Source organism: Xyrauchen texanus, chromosome 9 (assembly GCF_025860055.1).
Source record: "Xyrauchen texanus isolate HMW12.3.18 chromosome 9, RBS_HiC_50CHRs, whole genome shotgun sequence".
Classification (NCBI taxonomy): Eukaryota; Metazoa; Chordata; class Actinopteri; order Cypriniformes; family Catostomidae; genus Xyrauchen; species Xyrauchen texanus.
In genome coordinates this window covers 43,844,638-43,863,212 of record NC_068284.1, presented here as the reverse complement: position 1 = coordinate 43,863,212, position 18,575 = coordinate 43,844,638, and the positions used below count along the sequence as shown (strand labels likewise).

At 34.7% G+C, this 18,575-nt stretch overlaps 1 protein-coding gene across 1 annotated transcript in view; it reads right to left on the bottom strand.

Annotated features, from left to right (window-relative positions):
* Positions 1-7,505: 7,505 nt before the first annotated feature.
* The window catches only part of LOC127649741 (dual specificity calcium/calmodulin-dependent 3',5'-cyclic nucleotide phosphodiesterase 1A-like), a 109,130-nt gene continuing 98,060 nt past the window's right edge, over positions 7,506-18,575 (bottom strand). The window contains exons 10-17 of the mRNA XM_052134968.1: positions 18,473-18,574; positions 16,878-16,998; positions 14,226-14,307; positions 13,508-13,622; positions 9,134-9,282; positions 8,605-8,817; positions 7,634-7,687; positions 7,506-7,522 (exon numbers count right to left, since the gene is read on the bottom strand). Of these exons, the coding sequence (XP_051990928.1) occupies positions 7,506-7,522; positions 7,634-7,687; positions 8,605-8,817; positions 9,134-9,282; positions 13,508-13,622; positions 14,226-14,307; positions 16,878-16,998; positions 18,473-18,574 (853 nt within the window). The remainder of the gene's footprint in view (positions 7,523-7,633; positions 7,688-8,604; positions 8,818-9,133; positions 9,283-13,507; positions 13,623-14,225; positions 14,308-16,877; positions 16,999-18,472; position 18,575) is intronic.

Genomic DNA, 18,575 nt, shown 5'->3' with positions numbered 1-18,575 from the left:
AATCATCATCCACTGTCAAAACCTTGAGAGGATTTGATGTAAAAATGGAAAACATTGCTTTCTAATGTTTGCTGCTCATTATCATTGCAGTAGTTTTGGTTTGTCAGAAAGTAACTTGTCTTGTAAGTCTTATCTGTGTTGGTGTTTGGTTTATAAGGTTATAAACTGTTAATTGCAAACACCTCCGAACATGCAACACACTGTGAACGTGGATCATATATATATATATATATATATATATATATATATATATATATATATATATATATATATATATATATATATATATATATATATTATATATATTAGGCTATATATTCTATATTCTACTCAGTAACATTTCCTCATTAAAAAGTTTAACTCTTAAATACATGATACTGACTTACCTGTTAAAAAAAAACAGTTTTGAATTTGTTGTGAGGCCCCCTGGACCTTTGGGCCCTTAGAATCATTACAACTTTTCACCCCACTTGCTACAGCCCTTATTGTGACTATAGCTATAAACTATTTTATTATTCCAGTGGAGTGGCTTCCCCATTGACTTTCATTTTAACTACATTACTGTCAGGGGCGGATTGGTCATCAGGAGCTCCAGGCATTTTCCCAGTGGGCTGCTGAGTAGTTTGGGCCGGCATGCACAGACCTATTTCATAGCAAATATTTAATAAACTCTGTAAAGTAAATAAATTATATTGGCTTTTATTTTGGAATTACTTACACATTGGAGTGCATATCCGTACACCAACTCTTTACCTCGTGTGGACCTCATTATTAGACATACAAATCACAATAATTGTGACAACCAAAAACAACATATTAAGCATAAGATGAGCTCTGAATAATCAAAAAATGACAAATAACTACAAGTTACAACAAATACAATAACAGCAGCTTAAATAATAGTGGCAAACATTAAAGCTACGAATAGTACATGATCATTTGCATAATTTATTCATATATGCAACAAACTCACATAGAGTGAAAATATGAGCAATGAATCTGCAAAATATCTGCAAAGAGCTACACTTTAAGAGGTGTTTTTTTGTTTTGTTTTTTACATATATTTATATTTGTTTATATTTATATATGTACATATTCTGGCAAACTTTGTTTTCATTGACTTTTTAAAATACACATTTACACATAGTTATGGGAGTAATTGACATGAAATCTTAAGCATTGTCTTCAGTGTCCCACTGTGTGACACTTTCTTCATCTAACTATTTTAAACAACATTTTAGGATCTTTTATAGCTATATATACATTTGTCATACACCGATCAGCCAAAATCACCTGCCAAATATTGTGTTGGTCCCCCTTGTGCCACCAAAACAGCGCCAACCCGCATCTCAGAATAGCATTCTAAGATGATATTCTTCTCACAATTGTACAGAGCAGTTATCTGAGTTACCGTAGACTTTGTCAGTTTGTACCAGTCTGGCCATTCTCTGTTGACCTCTCTCATCAACAAGGTGTTTCCACCCACAGAACTGATGCTCACTGGCTCACACGGAGTAAATTCAAGAGACTCTTGTGTATGAAATTCCCAGGAGATCAGCAGTTACAGAAATACTCAAACCAGCCCATCTGGCTCCAACAACCATTCCATGCGATTATAGTGCTGTGTATAAAATCATGCAGATACAGGTCAGGAGCTTCTGTTAATGTTCACATCAACCATCAGAATGGGAAAACAATGTGATCTCAGTGATTTGGACCAATGCATGATTGTTGGTGCCAGATGCGGCGGGTTGGTGCGGTTTTGGCAGCACGAGGGGGACTTACACAATATTAGGCAGGTGGTTTTAATGTTGTGGCTGATCGGTGAATGTTATTACTATAATTGATGTATCCACAACCTCATATTAATAAGACAATAGTTTATTTGCACTTCTAGATAAAAGCTGAAAGGTTATTAATATCTTTAAAAAGTTTAAAGAAATGCTTTAAAAAATTTTTTGAAATTGATCCAGAAAATCAAACCAATGAGGTTGTGTGTTATGGTGTGGTTTGTTGCGGGCCGGGTTTGGTGGGCCGCTCTGTGCCAGAAAGTCCAGGGCCACTTTTTAGTCCCAGTCCGCACCTGATTACTGTGAACATGGTTTTTGATTGTTTTTACAAACTGAGGAACAAGTGAAAATTATTTAATTATTTTCCATGGTACATTTTTTTATTTAAATTGTTACTGAACCCAGAAAATGCCTTTAATATAAAAACTTCTACTAAAGGAGTAGTTCACAAAAAAAGAAAAATTCTGTCATCATTTACCCTTGGGACTACAACTATTTATTTTTCAGTATTTAATTTACTTGGGTGTGTATCAACTGCGCGTTCAATGCCGGTGTTTCCCAGTTGATTAGTGCCACCAACGCACTGGATTGAGCAGCTGCAGCAATGCTTACAGTCTTATCTCATTGGTTAGGGTGAGTAAATTAGGACAGAATTTGTTTTCTTTTTTGGGTGGGTGGGGGGGGCTTTTCCCTTAATTCCTCTTCATCTCTCTCTCTCTCTCTCTCTCTCTCTCACACACACACACACACACACACACACATATATGTTGTGTTTCCATGTTTTATGGGGACTTTCCATAGACATAATGGTTTTTATACTGTACAAACTTTATATTCTATCCCCTAAACCTAACCCTACCCCTAAACCTAACCCTCACAGAAAACTTTCTGCATTTTTACATTTTAAAAAAACATAATTTAGGATGATTTATAAGCTGTTTTCCTCATGGGGACTGACCAAATGTCCCCACAAGGTCAAAAATTTCGGGTTTTACTATCCTTATGGGGACATTTGGTCCCCACAAAGTGATAAATACACGCTCACACACTCACACACACGGCACAGTCCCAAAAAGCAGCACATTTGTTCTGAGCCCTTTAAGTTGATGTTTATTGTGAATCACAGTTGTGCAGACACAGAGGAATATACTATCTCTCTGTGCCATGCTCAAAAACAGACATCATGGGGATGGCTATACACTTTAGATCACAGTGTTAACATTTACAAATTGAACACGATCAACTCAAACACACATGCACACACTCACTCACGCGCACGCATCATTCTGCACGTGCTGTCACATTCACCCGTCCCATCGCCTCAAACCGCTTTGTCTATGTAGTCTGAGTCTAGCTATACTGGTAAACAAACAAATAAATTATAATGTAACCAAAAGCAATAAAGTGACCATTTGCTTCATTCCAATAGAAATACACATTGCCTGCTTCTATTTTATGGGGGAAAATAATGTTATTAACTTTGCCGGTTAGAAACAAAACAAAAACATACACATTAATAATGCTGGTAAATAATATACATCAAACAAAACCAAAGCCAGTAGAGAGGCAGTAATATGTAGAATGAGGAAGGATTGTAAAGGATTTGTATGCCTACAATAAATGAATAAAAAAAATACAATTTAGAAGCTCGACATGACTCACTTTATACTGTCAGAACAACGCATCCAGTGAGAGCAACTTGAGACAAACACAAAATCAATGAATGCAATATCTGTCACATATCTCATCCACACCGACTCATTCAACAAAGAAAAAAAGATCAGATAAACCATATTTACAGCACAACAGATTAAAAAAATTATAATAATATTGAAAGAGCATAGTTACATTTTTTAACTATTTATTAATGGGTGAATTTTACATCCAGGTCCATTTCACTCCAAAGTGCAAAGGAAATAAATAAGAAGTTTTTTGCATAATGAAAATAAAATATTTTAGGAACATTAAGATATTTTGCAATGTTACATTATTCATATGATTATTATGATAACTTCCCTGTAATTCTAGCTAAACAATGTGACAAAATATCTCATGAATATAATGCGGAAATAAATATGATTTAAATTGCTTATATATATATATATATATATATATATATACTACTAATATATTGTAGAATTTGTTGTATTGCTTTCAATTTATGCTTGTTTCTAAAAATAAATAATACATTTATATTTAATGATAATTTATCAAAATACTATTGTTCATTGTTATTTCATATTGCATTAACTAATGTTAAGATGTACAACTTTTAATGTAAAAAAAAATATTGGTTTTAAAAATTAAATTAACCAAGATTCAAAAATGCTGTAAAAGTACGGTTCATTTTTACTTTGAATACATACAACCATATTGTAAATTGCAATGTTGGGTGTAATCCAATTACAAAGTAATTAGTTACTGTAAATAAACTACTATGTAGTAAAAAGTAGTGTATTGTAATCAGATTACAGTTACTGACTTTTAGTTAAATTAGGTTATTTTTAAGTACATTATAGGGTGATGCTTGTTTCTAATATATTATTTATGTAGAATACATTCATTATGGCCCCATAACGAGTCATTGTGAAGGAGAAATGTGAGGTGTATCAAAAAAATTAAAAATAAAACAAAAATAGAAATTATGCAGAAAAGTGTTTTAGAAAGTAACTTAGTAATGTGATTGATTTTTCAGTGAATTTATTAGTAAAGTAATCTGATTACAATTTAAGATAAATAATTAGTAATATGTAGTGGATTACTATTTTTTTAGTGTTACCGAAATAATTTAATTGCAGTCATTCTTTTCTGTACAGTCAAAAGTAAAACATGCGATTTACAGGGAAATTTTGCTTAATTGTCATTAAAATAACGTCACAATGCAAAATATCGTAATGGGCTTAATTTTCATTATGGAAAGTATAATTCCTTGCTCTTTTCTTTTGGGGAGTGTAATGTGACCTCTACATGTTCTTAAAATATTTAAGATTCACCCTAATTTTAATTGACTGAATTGACAACAGACAAGATCGTAAAGATATACTGGAATATGCTGAAATACAGAACTATAAATGAAATATATTGTGTCACATAAACCCCAGGAAATCAGAAATAGGATGTAATTCGTGTGATATCAAGGTATTGTGGAGAAAGCACAGTGATATGGTTATGATCGGCACGCTTCAATGTTCTGATTTTATAAGAGTTACATTGTCTATGATGACTGCTCGTTTCTGTATTTTCCTGTAGAAGACATTTGAGTTCTAATCAGTTTCAGAAAGACTAGGAAAAGAAAGGCATCTGTAGGTAAGCAAGAAGGAAAATCTTAGGTCGAGTCAGGCTTTTCTACTTCATAGCTGTACAAAGACGTGCTTGATTAGAAATACTGCCACTTCATACAGCTTTTCTCAATTATAAAAGCTTGGATCTAAACGATGACATATTTATTTACAATACTAATAATATACAGTTGCAGTCAGAAGTTTACATACACCTTAGCCAACTACATTTAACTCAGTTTTTCACAATTCCTGACATGTAATCGTAGAAAGCATTCCCTGACTTGGGTCAGTTAGGATCACTACTTTATTTTAAGAATGAGAAATGTCAGAATAATAGTAGAGAGAATGATTTATTTCAGCTTTTATTTCTTTCATCACATTCCCAGTGGGTCAGAAGTTAACATAAACTGTGTCAGTATTTGGTAGCATTCCCTTTAAATTGTTTAACATTGGTTAAATATTTTGGGTAGCCTTCCACAAGCTTCTCACAATAAGTTGTTGGAATTTTAGCTCATTCCTCCAGACAGAACTGGAGTCTGTAACTGAGTCAGGTTTGTAGGCCTCCTTGCTCACAAATGCTTTTTCAGTTCTCCCCACAAACTTTATATCGGATTGAGGTCAGGGCTTTGTGATGGCCACTCCAATACCGTGACTTTGTTGTCCTTAAGCCATTTTGCAACAAATTTGGAGGAATGCTTGTGGTCATTGTCCATTTGACACATTTGCGACCAAGCTTTAACTTCCTGGCTGATGTCTTGAGATGTTGCTTCAACATATCCACATAATTTTCCTTCCTCATAATGCCACCAATTTTGTGAAGTGCACCAGTCCCTCCTGCAGCAAAGCACCCCCACAACATGATGCTGCCACCCTCATGCTTCACAGTTGGGATGGTATTCTTCGGCTTGTAAGCCTCACCCTTTTTCCTCCAAACATAATGATGGTCATTATAGCCAAACAGTTTAATATTTGGTTCATCAGACCAGAGGACATTTCTCCAAAAAGTAAGATCTTTGTCCCCATGTGCACTTGCAAACAGTAGTCTGGCTATTTATGGCAGTTTTGGATACGTTTTACTGTGGATATAGATACTTGTCTACCAGTTTCCTCCAGCATCTTCACAAGGTCCTTTGCTGCTGTTCTGGGATTGATTTGCACATTTCACACAAACTATGTTCATCTCTAGGAGACAGAATGAGTCTCCTTCCTGAGCTGTATGATGGCTGCGTGGTCCCATTGTGTTTATACTTGAGTAATTTTGTTTGTACAGATGAACGTGGTAACTTCAGACATTTGGAAATTGCTTCCAAGGATGAACCAGACTTGTGGAGGTCCACATTTTTTTTCTGAGGTCTTGGCTGATTTCTTTTAAATATCCCATGATGTTAAGCAAAGAGGCACTGAGTTTGATACATCCACAGGTACACCACCAATTGACTCCAATTAGCCTATCAGAAGCTAATTGGCTAATTGCCTAAAGGCTTGATCATTTTCTGGAATCTTCCAAGCTGATTAAAGGCACATTTAACTTGTGTATGTAAATTCTGATACACTGGAATTGTGATATAATCAATTAAAAGTGAAACAATCTGTCTCTAAACAATTGTTGGAAATATTACTCATGTCATGCACAAAGTAGATGTTCTAAACGACTTGCCAAAACTATAGTTTTTATAGCTAATATGAAATCGGCGGAGTGGTTAAAAAATGAGTTGTAATGACTTCCGCCTTTATATGTGTATGTAAACTTCTGACTTCAACTGTATATATACACATTCAGGATTTTATTTATGCAACCTCTATTAGCAAATGTGGCTTTGCTAACATTTTCAGAGTCTTTCCATCAGAGCATGTTTGCTGAAATACATCCGTCTGTTTCAAGTAAAGCGCATTTACAACAGCTGAACAAAACATCACTACAGTGTGTTGTCAAGCTAGAAAGCAGATTTGATGAATATTGATCCCTAGTGCAAGCTGGGATGATTGATTTTTTAGAGTTTAACACAAGCTGTATTTAGATACGAATCACAGCTGGGCTTATACACATGCCGATAGACACAAAAAGCATTTACAAATGAAGGTTGTTTTAGAAAGAATCCTAATTTGTCAACATTGTTTCAGCTAATGCATGCTTGCCATTTACCAGCTCTTTTAGAGTTGATGTTGTGGCCTGATTCTTTCAAAAGAAATATTTAAGACTGTAAAAAGCATTGCCTTTAGCACTCTCACTGTCAAAGATCAGTCTTATGAAAGTCTGGAGATCTCAGCGAAGGTTTAGGAGAGAATAAAGGCAAAACACAAAATGATGTAAGAGTTAGCCATTTCCACTAGAGGACGCTGTGTACATTCAGAAATGATCATTGTCCTTTGGACAGTAGTTGGGGCAAGTTATAACAGCTCTATGTTTAATTGCCAGCCATCACTGTACATCACTCTAGGCATTTTTAGTTTCTGTTAAAAGAAGAATATGAAAATGAATGGAAAACAGTTGAGCAGGGAGAATAGCATGATCACTTATATGTATTAGCAAAACAACAACAGACTATCTGTGTGTATGTTTACCATTGAGTGCAATCTCATCTTCATCTGCTGATGATTCTGCCCCAGACACCTCTCCTGTTCACAGAGATCAGACATTCACTGATTTCAATTTAATTTCAAAATAAAAATCCCCAGTGTATTTCAGGCTTGTTTGATAGTTAAATGTCCCCCTTTATGCGGCAAATCTGTATTTTCTAAGGGATTTCCTCATTGGGATTGTGGTTGCGCAATAATCTACATCTGGGATTTAATTAATTTTTTACTCTTTTATTTTTATTATTTATATATTAATTACAAACAAAACTTAGGCTACCCCTAAAAAAACTAAACCAAAAAAACTCCATACTATTCAATTGAAAACGTTTTTTTCTATTTATCTTATGTATTTTAACTGGAGTTAAATAGTATTTAATAATACATCTGTAATTTGCTTCCTTTACCTTGATGGATGTTGTAGATTAATTTCTTTTTTTTTTTTTTTACAAATTTTAATCCAATGTTCATCACTAATATATATAGACTGATCATTTTCACATAAGCATTTAAAGGCATGTGCATTGTGTAATGATGTAGATTTCTATATTTCAAGATAATGACTTTTATTTACAAATAATTTATAATTAGATCCTCAACCTCAGATAGGTGCCATCTAATCTGACCCGTTGAGATAAAGGGAACCAAAAAAAAACTATATATGATTTAGCAATATTAAATTCCATTTGTAATTTATTTTGGACACTTGTAGCCTCTGTGTCAGTGCATGTCATGGTAAGTAAAGACTAAGATTTATTTGAACTTATTAATTTATTAATTTATAAAAATAAAAAAAACATCTGGCCAATAATCGCTTATCTGCCTTTTACATCACCTTAGTCATATCGTATCAGCCAAGTCCACTATCCGTAAACCTCTACTGATAACAATCACATTTCTTTTATTTTCTACACATTATCACCTCAAAGAATCACTAATAACCAAAAAAAAAAACATACCGTTGTGTAATTTCTGGTTTCCTTTATCTGCATCTAGTTTGTCAGTATGGGGGCTTTCTTCCAAAGGTCTGTTTATCCCCCCTGTCTCTGGGTTGTCCTGTCCCAGCCCGTCCTGGTTCGGTTCTGATGACTCTGGGTCTTTTTTTTGCACCTGATTCTTTGTTGTTTCTTCCTGCTGCTCCTCCATCTCACGCCTGGCCTTCTCCTCCATCTCTGTTATCAAACACACAGCAGGAGGTGCATTATTCACTATTCACACAAAAATAAATAAATAAATAAATAAATGCAGAAAACGTTTTCTACATTGATTTATTTCAAACATTTATGTTTTAGAGTTTTACCAAAGTAAATATATATAGATATAGAGGTTTAGAATTTGTGAAATATATATATATGTTTTTTACAGTTTTAATTGGACCTCAGAGAAAAAAATACAATTATTTCACACCTCATGTTGCTTTTGAGTTCCAGTTTGCAAATAGTTAGCAAGCTATCATACAGATCTTGAACTCCCTGTGTGCTTCTTCACCTTTAGTTGCCTGTGTCTTCCAGCGCTCTCTGTTCAGAGAAACCTCCTCATTCCAGATGGTCTTGAAGTTCTTCAGGTCCACAGTGAGCAGAGAGCCATCAGAACCTGAGCTGTTCACACTGCTTCGCTTTGCATCTCCTGCAGTAATACTGTACAGGGAGAGGGCAGGACAAATTAACAGCATTAATCTGAAGTATTACAGAGACAGAGAACCATATTTGGGATGATCATGTTTGTAAACGGGAGGCAACTGTTTGATATCCTTTTTGTTTATTTCACTAAACATGAGATTGAGATTGAGTTTCACCTGTTGCTGGCACACCTGTCTCTCTGTTGGTGTGGTAAGTCACTATTCTCTGTATAAAATGTGTTTATATGTTTCATCTGGTTATTCTCAGTTGACAAGTTGTAGTGCAGATGTCTGTTTTTGATTCTTTTCGGTTGATCTACAGGGATTTTGGAGAGTTTTAAGTGTAGTTTGTATTACTAGTCTAAAGAGTAATTTGTCTGTTTGGAGTTTATAATGTTTTTAGTTTATCGTGTTTCTTTTTTATAGTATATTGAGTGTGTAGTTTGTAGTATTTGTAGTTTGTAGTGTTTGGAGTTTGTGGTGTTTCCTTTCTATAGTTTGTAGTGTGTGTAGTTTGTAGTGTTTGGAGTTTGTAGTATGTGTAGTTTGTAGTGTTTGGAGTTTGTGGTGTTCCCTTTCTATAGTTTGTAGTATGTGTAGTTTGTAGTGTTTGCAGTTTGTAGTGTGTGTAGTTTGTAGTGTTTGGAGTTTGTGGTGTTCCCTTTCTATAGTTTGTAGTGTGTGTAGTTTGTAGTTTAGTGTTTATAGCTTGTAGTATGTGTAGTTTGTAGTGTTTGGAGTTTGTGGTGTTTCCTTTCTATAGTTTGTAGAGTGTGTAGTTTGTAGTTTAGTGTTTATAGCTTGTAGTATGTGTAGTTTGTAGTGTTTGGAGTTTGTGGTGTTTCCTTTCTATAGTTTGTAGTAGTGTGTAGTTTGTAGTTTAGTGTTTATAGCTTGTAGTATGTGTAGTTTGTAGTGTTTGGAGTTTGTGGTGTTTCCTTTCTATAGTTTGTAGAGTGTGTAGTTTGTAGTTTAGTGTTTATAGCTTGTAGTATGTGTAGTTTGTAGTGTTTGGAGTTTGTGGTGTTCCCTTTCTATAGTTTGTAGAGTGTGTAGTTTGTAGTTTAGTGTTTATAGCTTGTAGTATGTGTAGTTTGTAGTGTTTGGAGTTTGTGGTGTTTCCTTTCTATAGTTTGTAGAGTGTGTAGTTTGTAGTTTAGTGTTTATAGCTTGTAGTATGTGTAGTTTGTAGTGTTTGGAGTTTGTGGTGTTCCCTTTCTATAGTTTGTAGTGTGTGTAGTTTGTAGTTTAGTGTTTATAGCTTGTAGTATGTGTAGTTTGTAGTGTTTGGAGTTTGTGGTGTTTCCTTTCTATAGTTTGTAGTGTGTGTAGTTTGTAGTTTAGTGTTTATAGCTTGTAGTATGTGTATTTTGTAGTGTTTGGAGTTTGTGGTGTTCCCTTTCTATAGTTTGTAGAGTGTGTAGTTTGTAGTTTAGTGTTTATAGCTTGTAGTATGTGTAGTTTGTAGTGTTTGGAGTTTGTGGTGTTTCCTTTCTATAGTTTGTAGAGTGTGTAGTTTGTAGTTTAGTGTTTATAGCTTGTAGTATGTGTAGTTTGTAGTGTTTGGAGTTTGTGGTGTTTCCTTTCTATAGTTTGTAGTGTGTGTAGTTTGTAGTTTAGTGTTTATAGCTTGTAGTATGTGTAGTTTGTAGTGTTTGGAGTTTGTGGTGTTTCCTTTCTATAGTTTGTAGTGTGTGTAGTTTGTAGTTTAGTTTTTATAGCTTGTAGTATTTGTAGTTTGTAGTGTTTGAAGTTTGTGGTGTTTCCTTTCTATAGTTTGTAGTGTGTGTAGTTTGTAGTTTAGTTTTTATAGCTTGTAGTATTTGTAGTTTGTAGTGTTTGAAGTTTGTGGTGTTTCCTTTCCATAGTTTGTAGTGTGTGTAGTTTGTAGTGTTTGAAGTTTGTGGTGTTTCCTTTCTATAGTTTGTAGAGTGTGTAGTTTGTAGTTTAGTGTTTATGGCTTGTAGTGTGTGTAGTTTGTAGTGTTTGAAGTTTGTGGTGTTTCCTTTCCATAGTTTGTAGTGTGTGTAGTTTGTAGTGTAGTGTTTATAGTTTGCAGTATGCATAGTTTATAGTGTTTGGAGTTTATAATGTTAGGAGTTTGTAGTGTTTCTTTTTGATAGTATACAGTGTGTGTACTTCGTAATTTTGTTCCTAGTTTGTGGTGTATCATTTTTTGTGTTTCTAGTTTCGAGGTTGTAGAGTGTGTAATGCAGTGTTTGTAATGTTTCACATTTGTAGTTTGTAATGTTTTGAGTTCGTAGTGCACTGAACAGGACCAAACAAGTATTGTTTTCTATTCTTTATTCTTCTGATGTTTGCCAGTTGAGTGTCCATGCGTAAATGTTGTTTGAAGTGCTGATAGAACTCCTTCTGAACTGCACAGGGAACTTGTTTACATAATGCTGGTTTGAATGGACATAAGGATTCTTACAGGCCTAAGTGCATATGGACTCTGATGGATAAGCTACTATGCTAAATTGTGAACTCAGTCAAGAACTGTTAATGTGAACTGCATGTCCAATTAATTCTAAAACTGGTGGTTTGCACCCAAAACTGAATTTGAATAAATAGAATTTTGGGATATTTTTCCCAAAATTCTATTGATCTGTTGGCCATTAATCATTAATATGCTGCTGCTTTGTGAACTTTTTATTAACCTTTTGTATGTTTTCGCCCTCAGTTTGTTTGTATCAATGTATGTGTGTGGAGCGGAGCGGCAACAATTTCCCCTCCACGTTCAAAGCATTCTATAATCACTCTGCTCCAGCACCACTCCAGGTTGTCCATTTCCCGCTCCCCACTCCGATAAGAGAAACCCTATTCCATGTTCACTCCATGGCAAAATTTGCGCCTAACTACCACTCCACTGCAAAGTTATTTCAGTATGCTTTGAAATATCACAAACCTCTGTGCAGAAAAGTAGCCTATTAAATGAAAAATAAATACACATTACTGTGGAGAAATGCTTCAATGTGCTTATCAGAACACTAGAATTAGCCAAAAGTCTATATTAAATTATTTAAATAAGCTTACTTTTGAAACATGCCGTCAACATTAACAAACCCATTGAATTAAATAAATTACAGAACAAAAAACCCCATTAGATTACTTTAAATCACATATTTTAAATGAATTACCAAATGAAAAAAAATATATATTATTAGGCCTATGTATTATTATTAGTGCCCTATATTTAATTTTTTATTTACTTTGCCCTATAATGCTGTGAACAAATAAAATGGTGATTGAATGACATTCTCAGAATATTCTACACTTTTTTATTTCAAGACTAGATAAGACTATCAAAAGTATATGTCCTATGATGAGTTCACTTTCAGAAATGCTAGCTTTTAAATACTTCCCTTTAAATACTTTAAATCTACCCCTCCATACCTCAGCTCACTTTTGCAAAGCTTCTTCATCTGCACATGTAAATTGCATAAATTATGGCATTAAAAATAAATTTTAGATGGCCAATCAATTAACCTCAAACTATGCAATATTAACAAATTGATAAGTTCAGTTGGTGTTTAAGGTCATTGGAAGTTAAGGACATAATACAATTGAGATTGTGATGCATTATATTAGGATGATTATGATTGGGCCCTTAACAGGTGCTGTGCTCGTGATGGAGGGTTAGTGAAGCACTCTTGGAGTGAGAGAAAACAATGACCCGCGGTGAACTGTATTTGTTGCTAAAAGAAAAAAAATCTACTTTTTAGCTGTAATTGCAATGGAATTACATTAATACTTGAGCATAATTTATACAATGGAAGAAGCCAAACTCTTTTCTCCTGAAAAAAGTAAAGCATCCTAGGTGAACAATGCATGTGTTTATACACGTGGCGACATTTTAACATTAGTATTGTTGAGTAAAGAAATAAAGTTCTAATTTTAGGCGAACTAAAAGGAGCCTGTTCACCCAGTATGTATAAATTATTTTAGAGAATTCAAAGAACAACTTTATTAGAGTGGAAAAAAAGAGGAATCTGAGTGGAACTGAATTGGTTTCCCCATTAATAATCACGATAGCATCAAGTGAATTGGGTTTGGATGAAAATGCAAGCTTTGCCACAAGGCATTATAATAGCGTTACCAGTAGGAATCTCAGATGAATGTAAAATGCAATTTGTCTGTTGTGGGGATTGCAGTTGCGTCTTATTCTCCATTCATTATAGCAATAGCATAAATTACCTTTTTAATAAAAGCAGCGTATGAAAAAAAGACTCTCAGATTCTGACCTGCGAAATCCAGCCGGGCCTGAGTTTGAAGCTTCGTCGATCAGTGGCGTGACGATCTTCTCGGTCATGTCCGTTAGAACCGTAAATGTGGGGACAACGATAAAGTCAATGAACCCTACAGGAAATGGCATAGTAATGTTTTGGTACAATTTAGTTTAACCTAGCTGAACTTGATAAATACAGTATTTGAGAACACTTGCCTTGAATTGCACTTGGATGTTTTAAATCATGGCATTTTCTAGGTTGCAGGTAAGTTATGCGTTTTAGTCATTGCAGTATCAACAGACAAATTATTAAAGGAAAATTGTACCCAATAAAGACATTTCTGTCATCTTTGGCTTTCTTTCGTGGAACACAAAACTAAACATGTTCAGGCAACTAATTTTCATATAAGTCAATGGGGACAGGGGCTGTCAAGCACAATAAAACGTAACATAAAAGTTCAATAAATGTACCATAACATTAATCTATACATAAAAAGCTTTCATATGACTTCAGAAGTCTTACAATATAGCACAGAAGATGTATGGACTACATTTATTGTGCTTTTTTGTCCTTTTTGGAGCTTGACAGCCCCTGGTCACTATAAGCTTTAATTGGATGTAAAAGAGCAGCTCTGATATTCTTCAAAACATCTTATTTTGTGTTCCACTGAAGAAAGAAGCAGGTTTGTAAAGACATAAAGGTGGGTTGATAATGATATAGTTTAATGACTAACCGATCTGGGATTGGGCCACCATAGTGGATTTGCGGTCACACAGAGGTGAGAAAGGCAGCCCGAGTTCTGCCTCTTTATCGCCCTGAAAATACATAATACATTATTGACTGCATAGCTATTATAAAGCTTTACACACTACTGTATCATGGGAAAATTATGGCAAATATGTAGCACAATTATTAACATAAGCTAACCAGCACAGCTCAAAAAATTTTAAGTATTAAAGATAAACATCTTCAAAAAAGACCTAAATTAAATGTCGCAGCAAAAACTGCTGTAACAGTCTGAGCCAGCTTAGCTGTCCTCAATAAGCAAATTCAGCACAGTCTGTTGCCCGCAAGTATGTTTTCTGATTGAGGTAAGAAACGAGTAACTTGCCAGACTACGAGTACTGTATATGCTTATGAAATGTCAGATTCAAACAGGGCTGATGGGCAGTTGCAGCACTAATTTGGTTCAGAAAGATTGGATTTTTTTTTAATATAAGGCATTTGTAAACATTTCATGTAGGCTGGCTAAAATAAACTATCAAGCTTTTTTGTTTGGCTCGTTTTAGCTGTCACGATTGATCTGCCTCCTGGAGTGTACATCTGCTAGAACAATGCTACACACACACACACACACACACACACAGGAATATTTCCCATCCTCTAAATCTGTCAATCTAGCAAAGGATATTTATGGAGCCCGCTCTGTACTGAATAGAATCAATGAATAAGCTTTATAAAGTCACACCAGCCGTGAGTTCCAAGGTTTTTAATCGGTGGTATGTTCTTCTGCAATCAGTCTTGTTATTTCAACTTAATTGTGTTAAGTTAAATCCTTAAAAATTGTGTTTAATAGCTGAAGTCCTAGTGAAGAACTACACAAACCATCAATCCACCAATCAGACAATTCCGGCAAACAAACCGTGACAAAATAGCTCTGCAGCTACTGGGAATGATGCAACAGAGTAGGTCTTTCTACACTTTCAAACTACATCTATATTTGTATATATCTGAATATTTTGCAATACAGTTTAAATATATTGATATATATTGACTATTCTTATAATCAACCATTTTTAAACAATAGATTTATATTTTTGCATTGTTTTTTTTTTTAATTGATTCTGTCATTTCGCAATGTACAGAGCATTCAGAAAAGTATTCAGACCCCTTAATATTTGTCACATTTTCACATGATGCAGCATTATGCTAAAATGCTTTAAATTATTAATTTCTTTTCACATCAATCTAAACTCCATACCCCATAATATCTTTGCAAATTTATTTAAAATAAAAAAATACCTCATAATCCACCTCATCACATCTCATCCCACACTAACAGGTGTTTTAGCATTCAAATCAGTTACCATAGTTATTAACAGCCAAATAAACACATGTTTGCTGTTTTAAGTGATTCCTCTGTTCACTCCCACAATTTAAAGGGATAGTGAAAATTCTCTCAACATTTACTCACCATCATGACATCCCAGATGTGTGTGACTCTCTTTTTTCTGCTGAACACAAAGATTTATAGAAGATTATTTCCGCTCTGTAGGTCCTTTCAATGAGAGTGAATGGTGGCCGGATCTTTCAAGCTCCAAAATTCACATAAAGGCAGCATAAATGTCATCCATACAACTCCACTGTTTTAATATATGTCTTATGAAGCGATGCAATCGCTTTGGGTGAGAAACAGATCAATATTTAAATCCTTTGTTTACTACAAATCTCCACTTTCACTTTCACATTCTGAAAGTGAAAGTGGAGATTTGTAGTAAAAAAAGGACTTAAATATTGATCTGTTTCTCACTGACACCTATAATATCACTTCTGAAGATATGGATTTAACCACTGGAGTCTTATGGATTACTTTTATGCTGCCTTGTAAAGATGACATTTTCTTCTAAAAATCTTAGTTTGTGTTCTGCAGAAGAAGGAGAGCCATATACATCTGGGATGGCATGAAGGTTAAGTAAATGATGAGAGAAATTATAAAAGTAAAAAGTGAATTTAAGACTTTTTAGACTTAAGTACCAGCGTTTACCCTGTCAAGTACAAAGTCATGTACTTTTGCCATTTTGTCCAATTTTCAAATCCTTTTTTTTTTTTCTCAAAATCAAAATTTGTACTGTTGTGATTCAACTCGGTGCTGGTTGGACTGGTGAAACTGGTGGACTTTGAAATCCCTATGTAAAAACACATATGAAAAATACTTTTGGAACCATGACTGCGGTCACTGTTGCGCTCTATAGGAGCAAATTGAAATGGATCATGCATAATGAAGTTATAAAAATGCATGTTTTTATAGAATATGTATATAAAGTTGCTGTGATTTTTTTAAAAGATGATCTCTTCTTGAAGCTCTTTGCATTGATAAGTCACACGGTTGTAATGTGCCACAGTTTAATTTCAGGAGTGCTCGATTTTGTTGTGAAATCAAGTTTTTTTTATCAGGTGTAAATAAACTTGAACTCTCCACATGCTCTCATTTCTGCGGTCTGATAATCCTCACGCAGGCTTACGTTTGATTGGATGAAAAGGCAATCAGAACAGAACAGGAAGAGAACCAAGAGAGGATTAAAAAACATGGTACAAAATTACATTTTTCATTCTACATTGTCCTGCTCTTCTAACACATAAACACAAGTGCAAACATGCATTTAACCTGTCTGAAAAACTCCTCCAGCAGTGATGCAGTCCAGCGGTGATGCAGATCCCAGTGTTTGGCCGGATGACTGATGTCAGCCGTGTGTAACAGCAGAGACAAAGCCTTGGGTTTGTCAATTCTGGGCAAGGATAACACACACACACACATGTTTGTTTTTCTATTATAGTATTATTCCTATTGATTTTATTTTGACTGATTTTATCAATGACAATTTGCATCCCCTAAATACCTAACCTTCAGAGAACATTTGCCACGATACCAAAGTTTGCAATCAAAAGTCAGAGATTTAAAGGGGTCATGTCATGAGGAATAACATGTTCCTTGATATTATGACTTCTAAGAGGTCATTCTACTATAAAAATAATCCCCAATGCAATTAAATTTATTAAAATAAATCCAAGCTGCAAAAAAGCCTTGTTCTCTACTTACGTGACTTCCCTACTTCACTAGGGAATTCATGACTGCCTCTACAGAAACAATGTCAATGCCTACTTTAAATCATCGCACCCTTGGCCCCGCTCACTGGCGCTCAGTTTGAAAACAGAGAGAGAGCAAGACAGACAGTCCTTTTGTGGCCTACTAACTATTCCTGAACACCAAAGGGGACCCATCTGGACTATTTTGAAATAGCTTTGTATATAAACATGCACTAGACAGATGTCTTGGACAGTTGTCATGTATCTCTCGCTATTTTTAAAAGACGCAGTGTCAAGTTAAAACTCTGAAAAAGAGACGCCATTCTGTTTCATTCAATGCATGAGAATGAAATGCATCTTGTTGTTTTGAGAACAAATGCATCCTCAATGCCCTTATTGCGCCCATCTGTACTATTTTTAATTGTTGGTGTATGTAAACATGCACTAGATGGAAGTTTTTAACCATTTTGATTAGTTTTCGGTGATGTGTTATAATATAAAAAAATTTATTATAATATTTTATCCAGTTATGACTGTTTTGGTGCCTTAACTAACATGATCAGTGCACCTCATGGAAGATAATATTATTGAAAAATAAAAAATAAAAACGTGTATGTCATGACCCCTTTAAATATGAAACATTTCTCATCTAAAAGACCATAAACTCTGAACTATGCTATCCACAATTATTTAATAGTTTTATAGTCTTATATTTTGTCAGCAATTGTCTCATTTGTTTTTAATTATGTTTTTAGACTTTTAGGTGGAACATCTGAGATGAACATAGTACTCATTTTAGTCTCATTTATTTTATGAAATAGCATGCTCCCCTGCTGAAAAACAAAATCCCAAACCAGTTTAAGATGGTTTGCTGTTTTTAGCTGGCCTCCCAGTTTGGTCAAATGTATCTGGTTTGCTGGTTTTAGAGGGTTGTTTGGGTACCTTTAAGCTGGTTATGCTGGGAGACCAGTTGGACGACCAGATAAAACAGCTGAACATTATTTTGACCAGTCTAGGAGACCAGTTAGATCAGCTTTAACAAGCTAAGACTAGCAAAACATCTTCGTTTTTCTGGTGGGTCTGATCAATACCATTTTCCTCTGGGGAGACACATACACAAAAAGGTGACAGACATCAGTGAAGCTTGTCTGATATTAGTTTGTTCAGGTTTCTCACCCCTCGGGTTGTTGAAGGAAGTTCTTCATGGCTTTGACCTGCTGGAAGTGGCAGGACATGTCGGTGGCTAAAACCATCTCTACCACCAGAGCCCTGAGCTCTC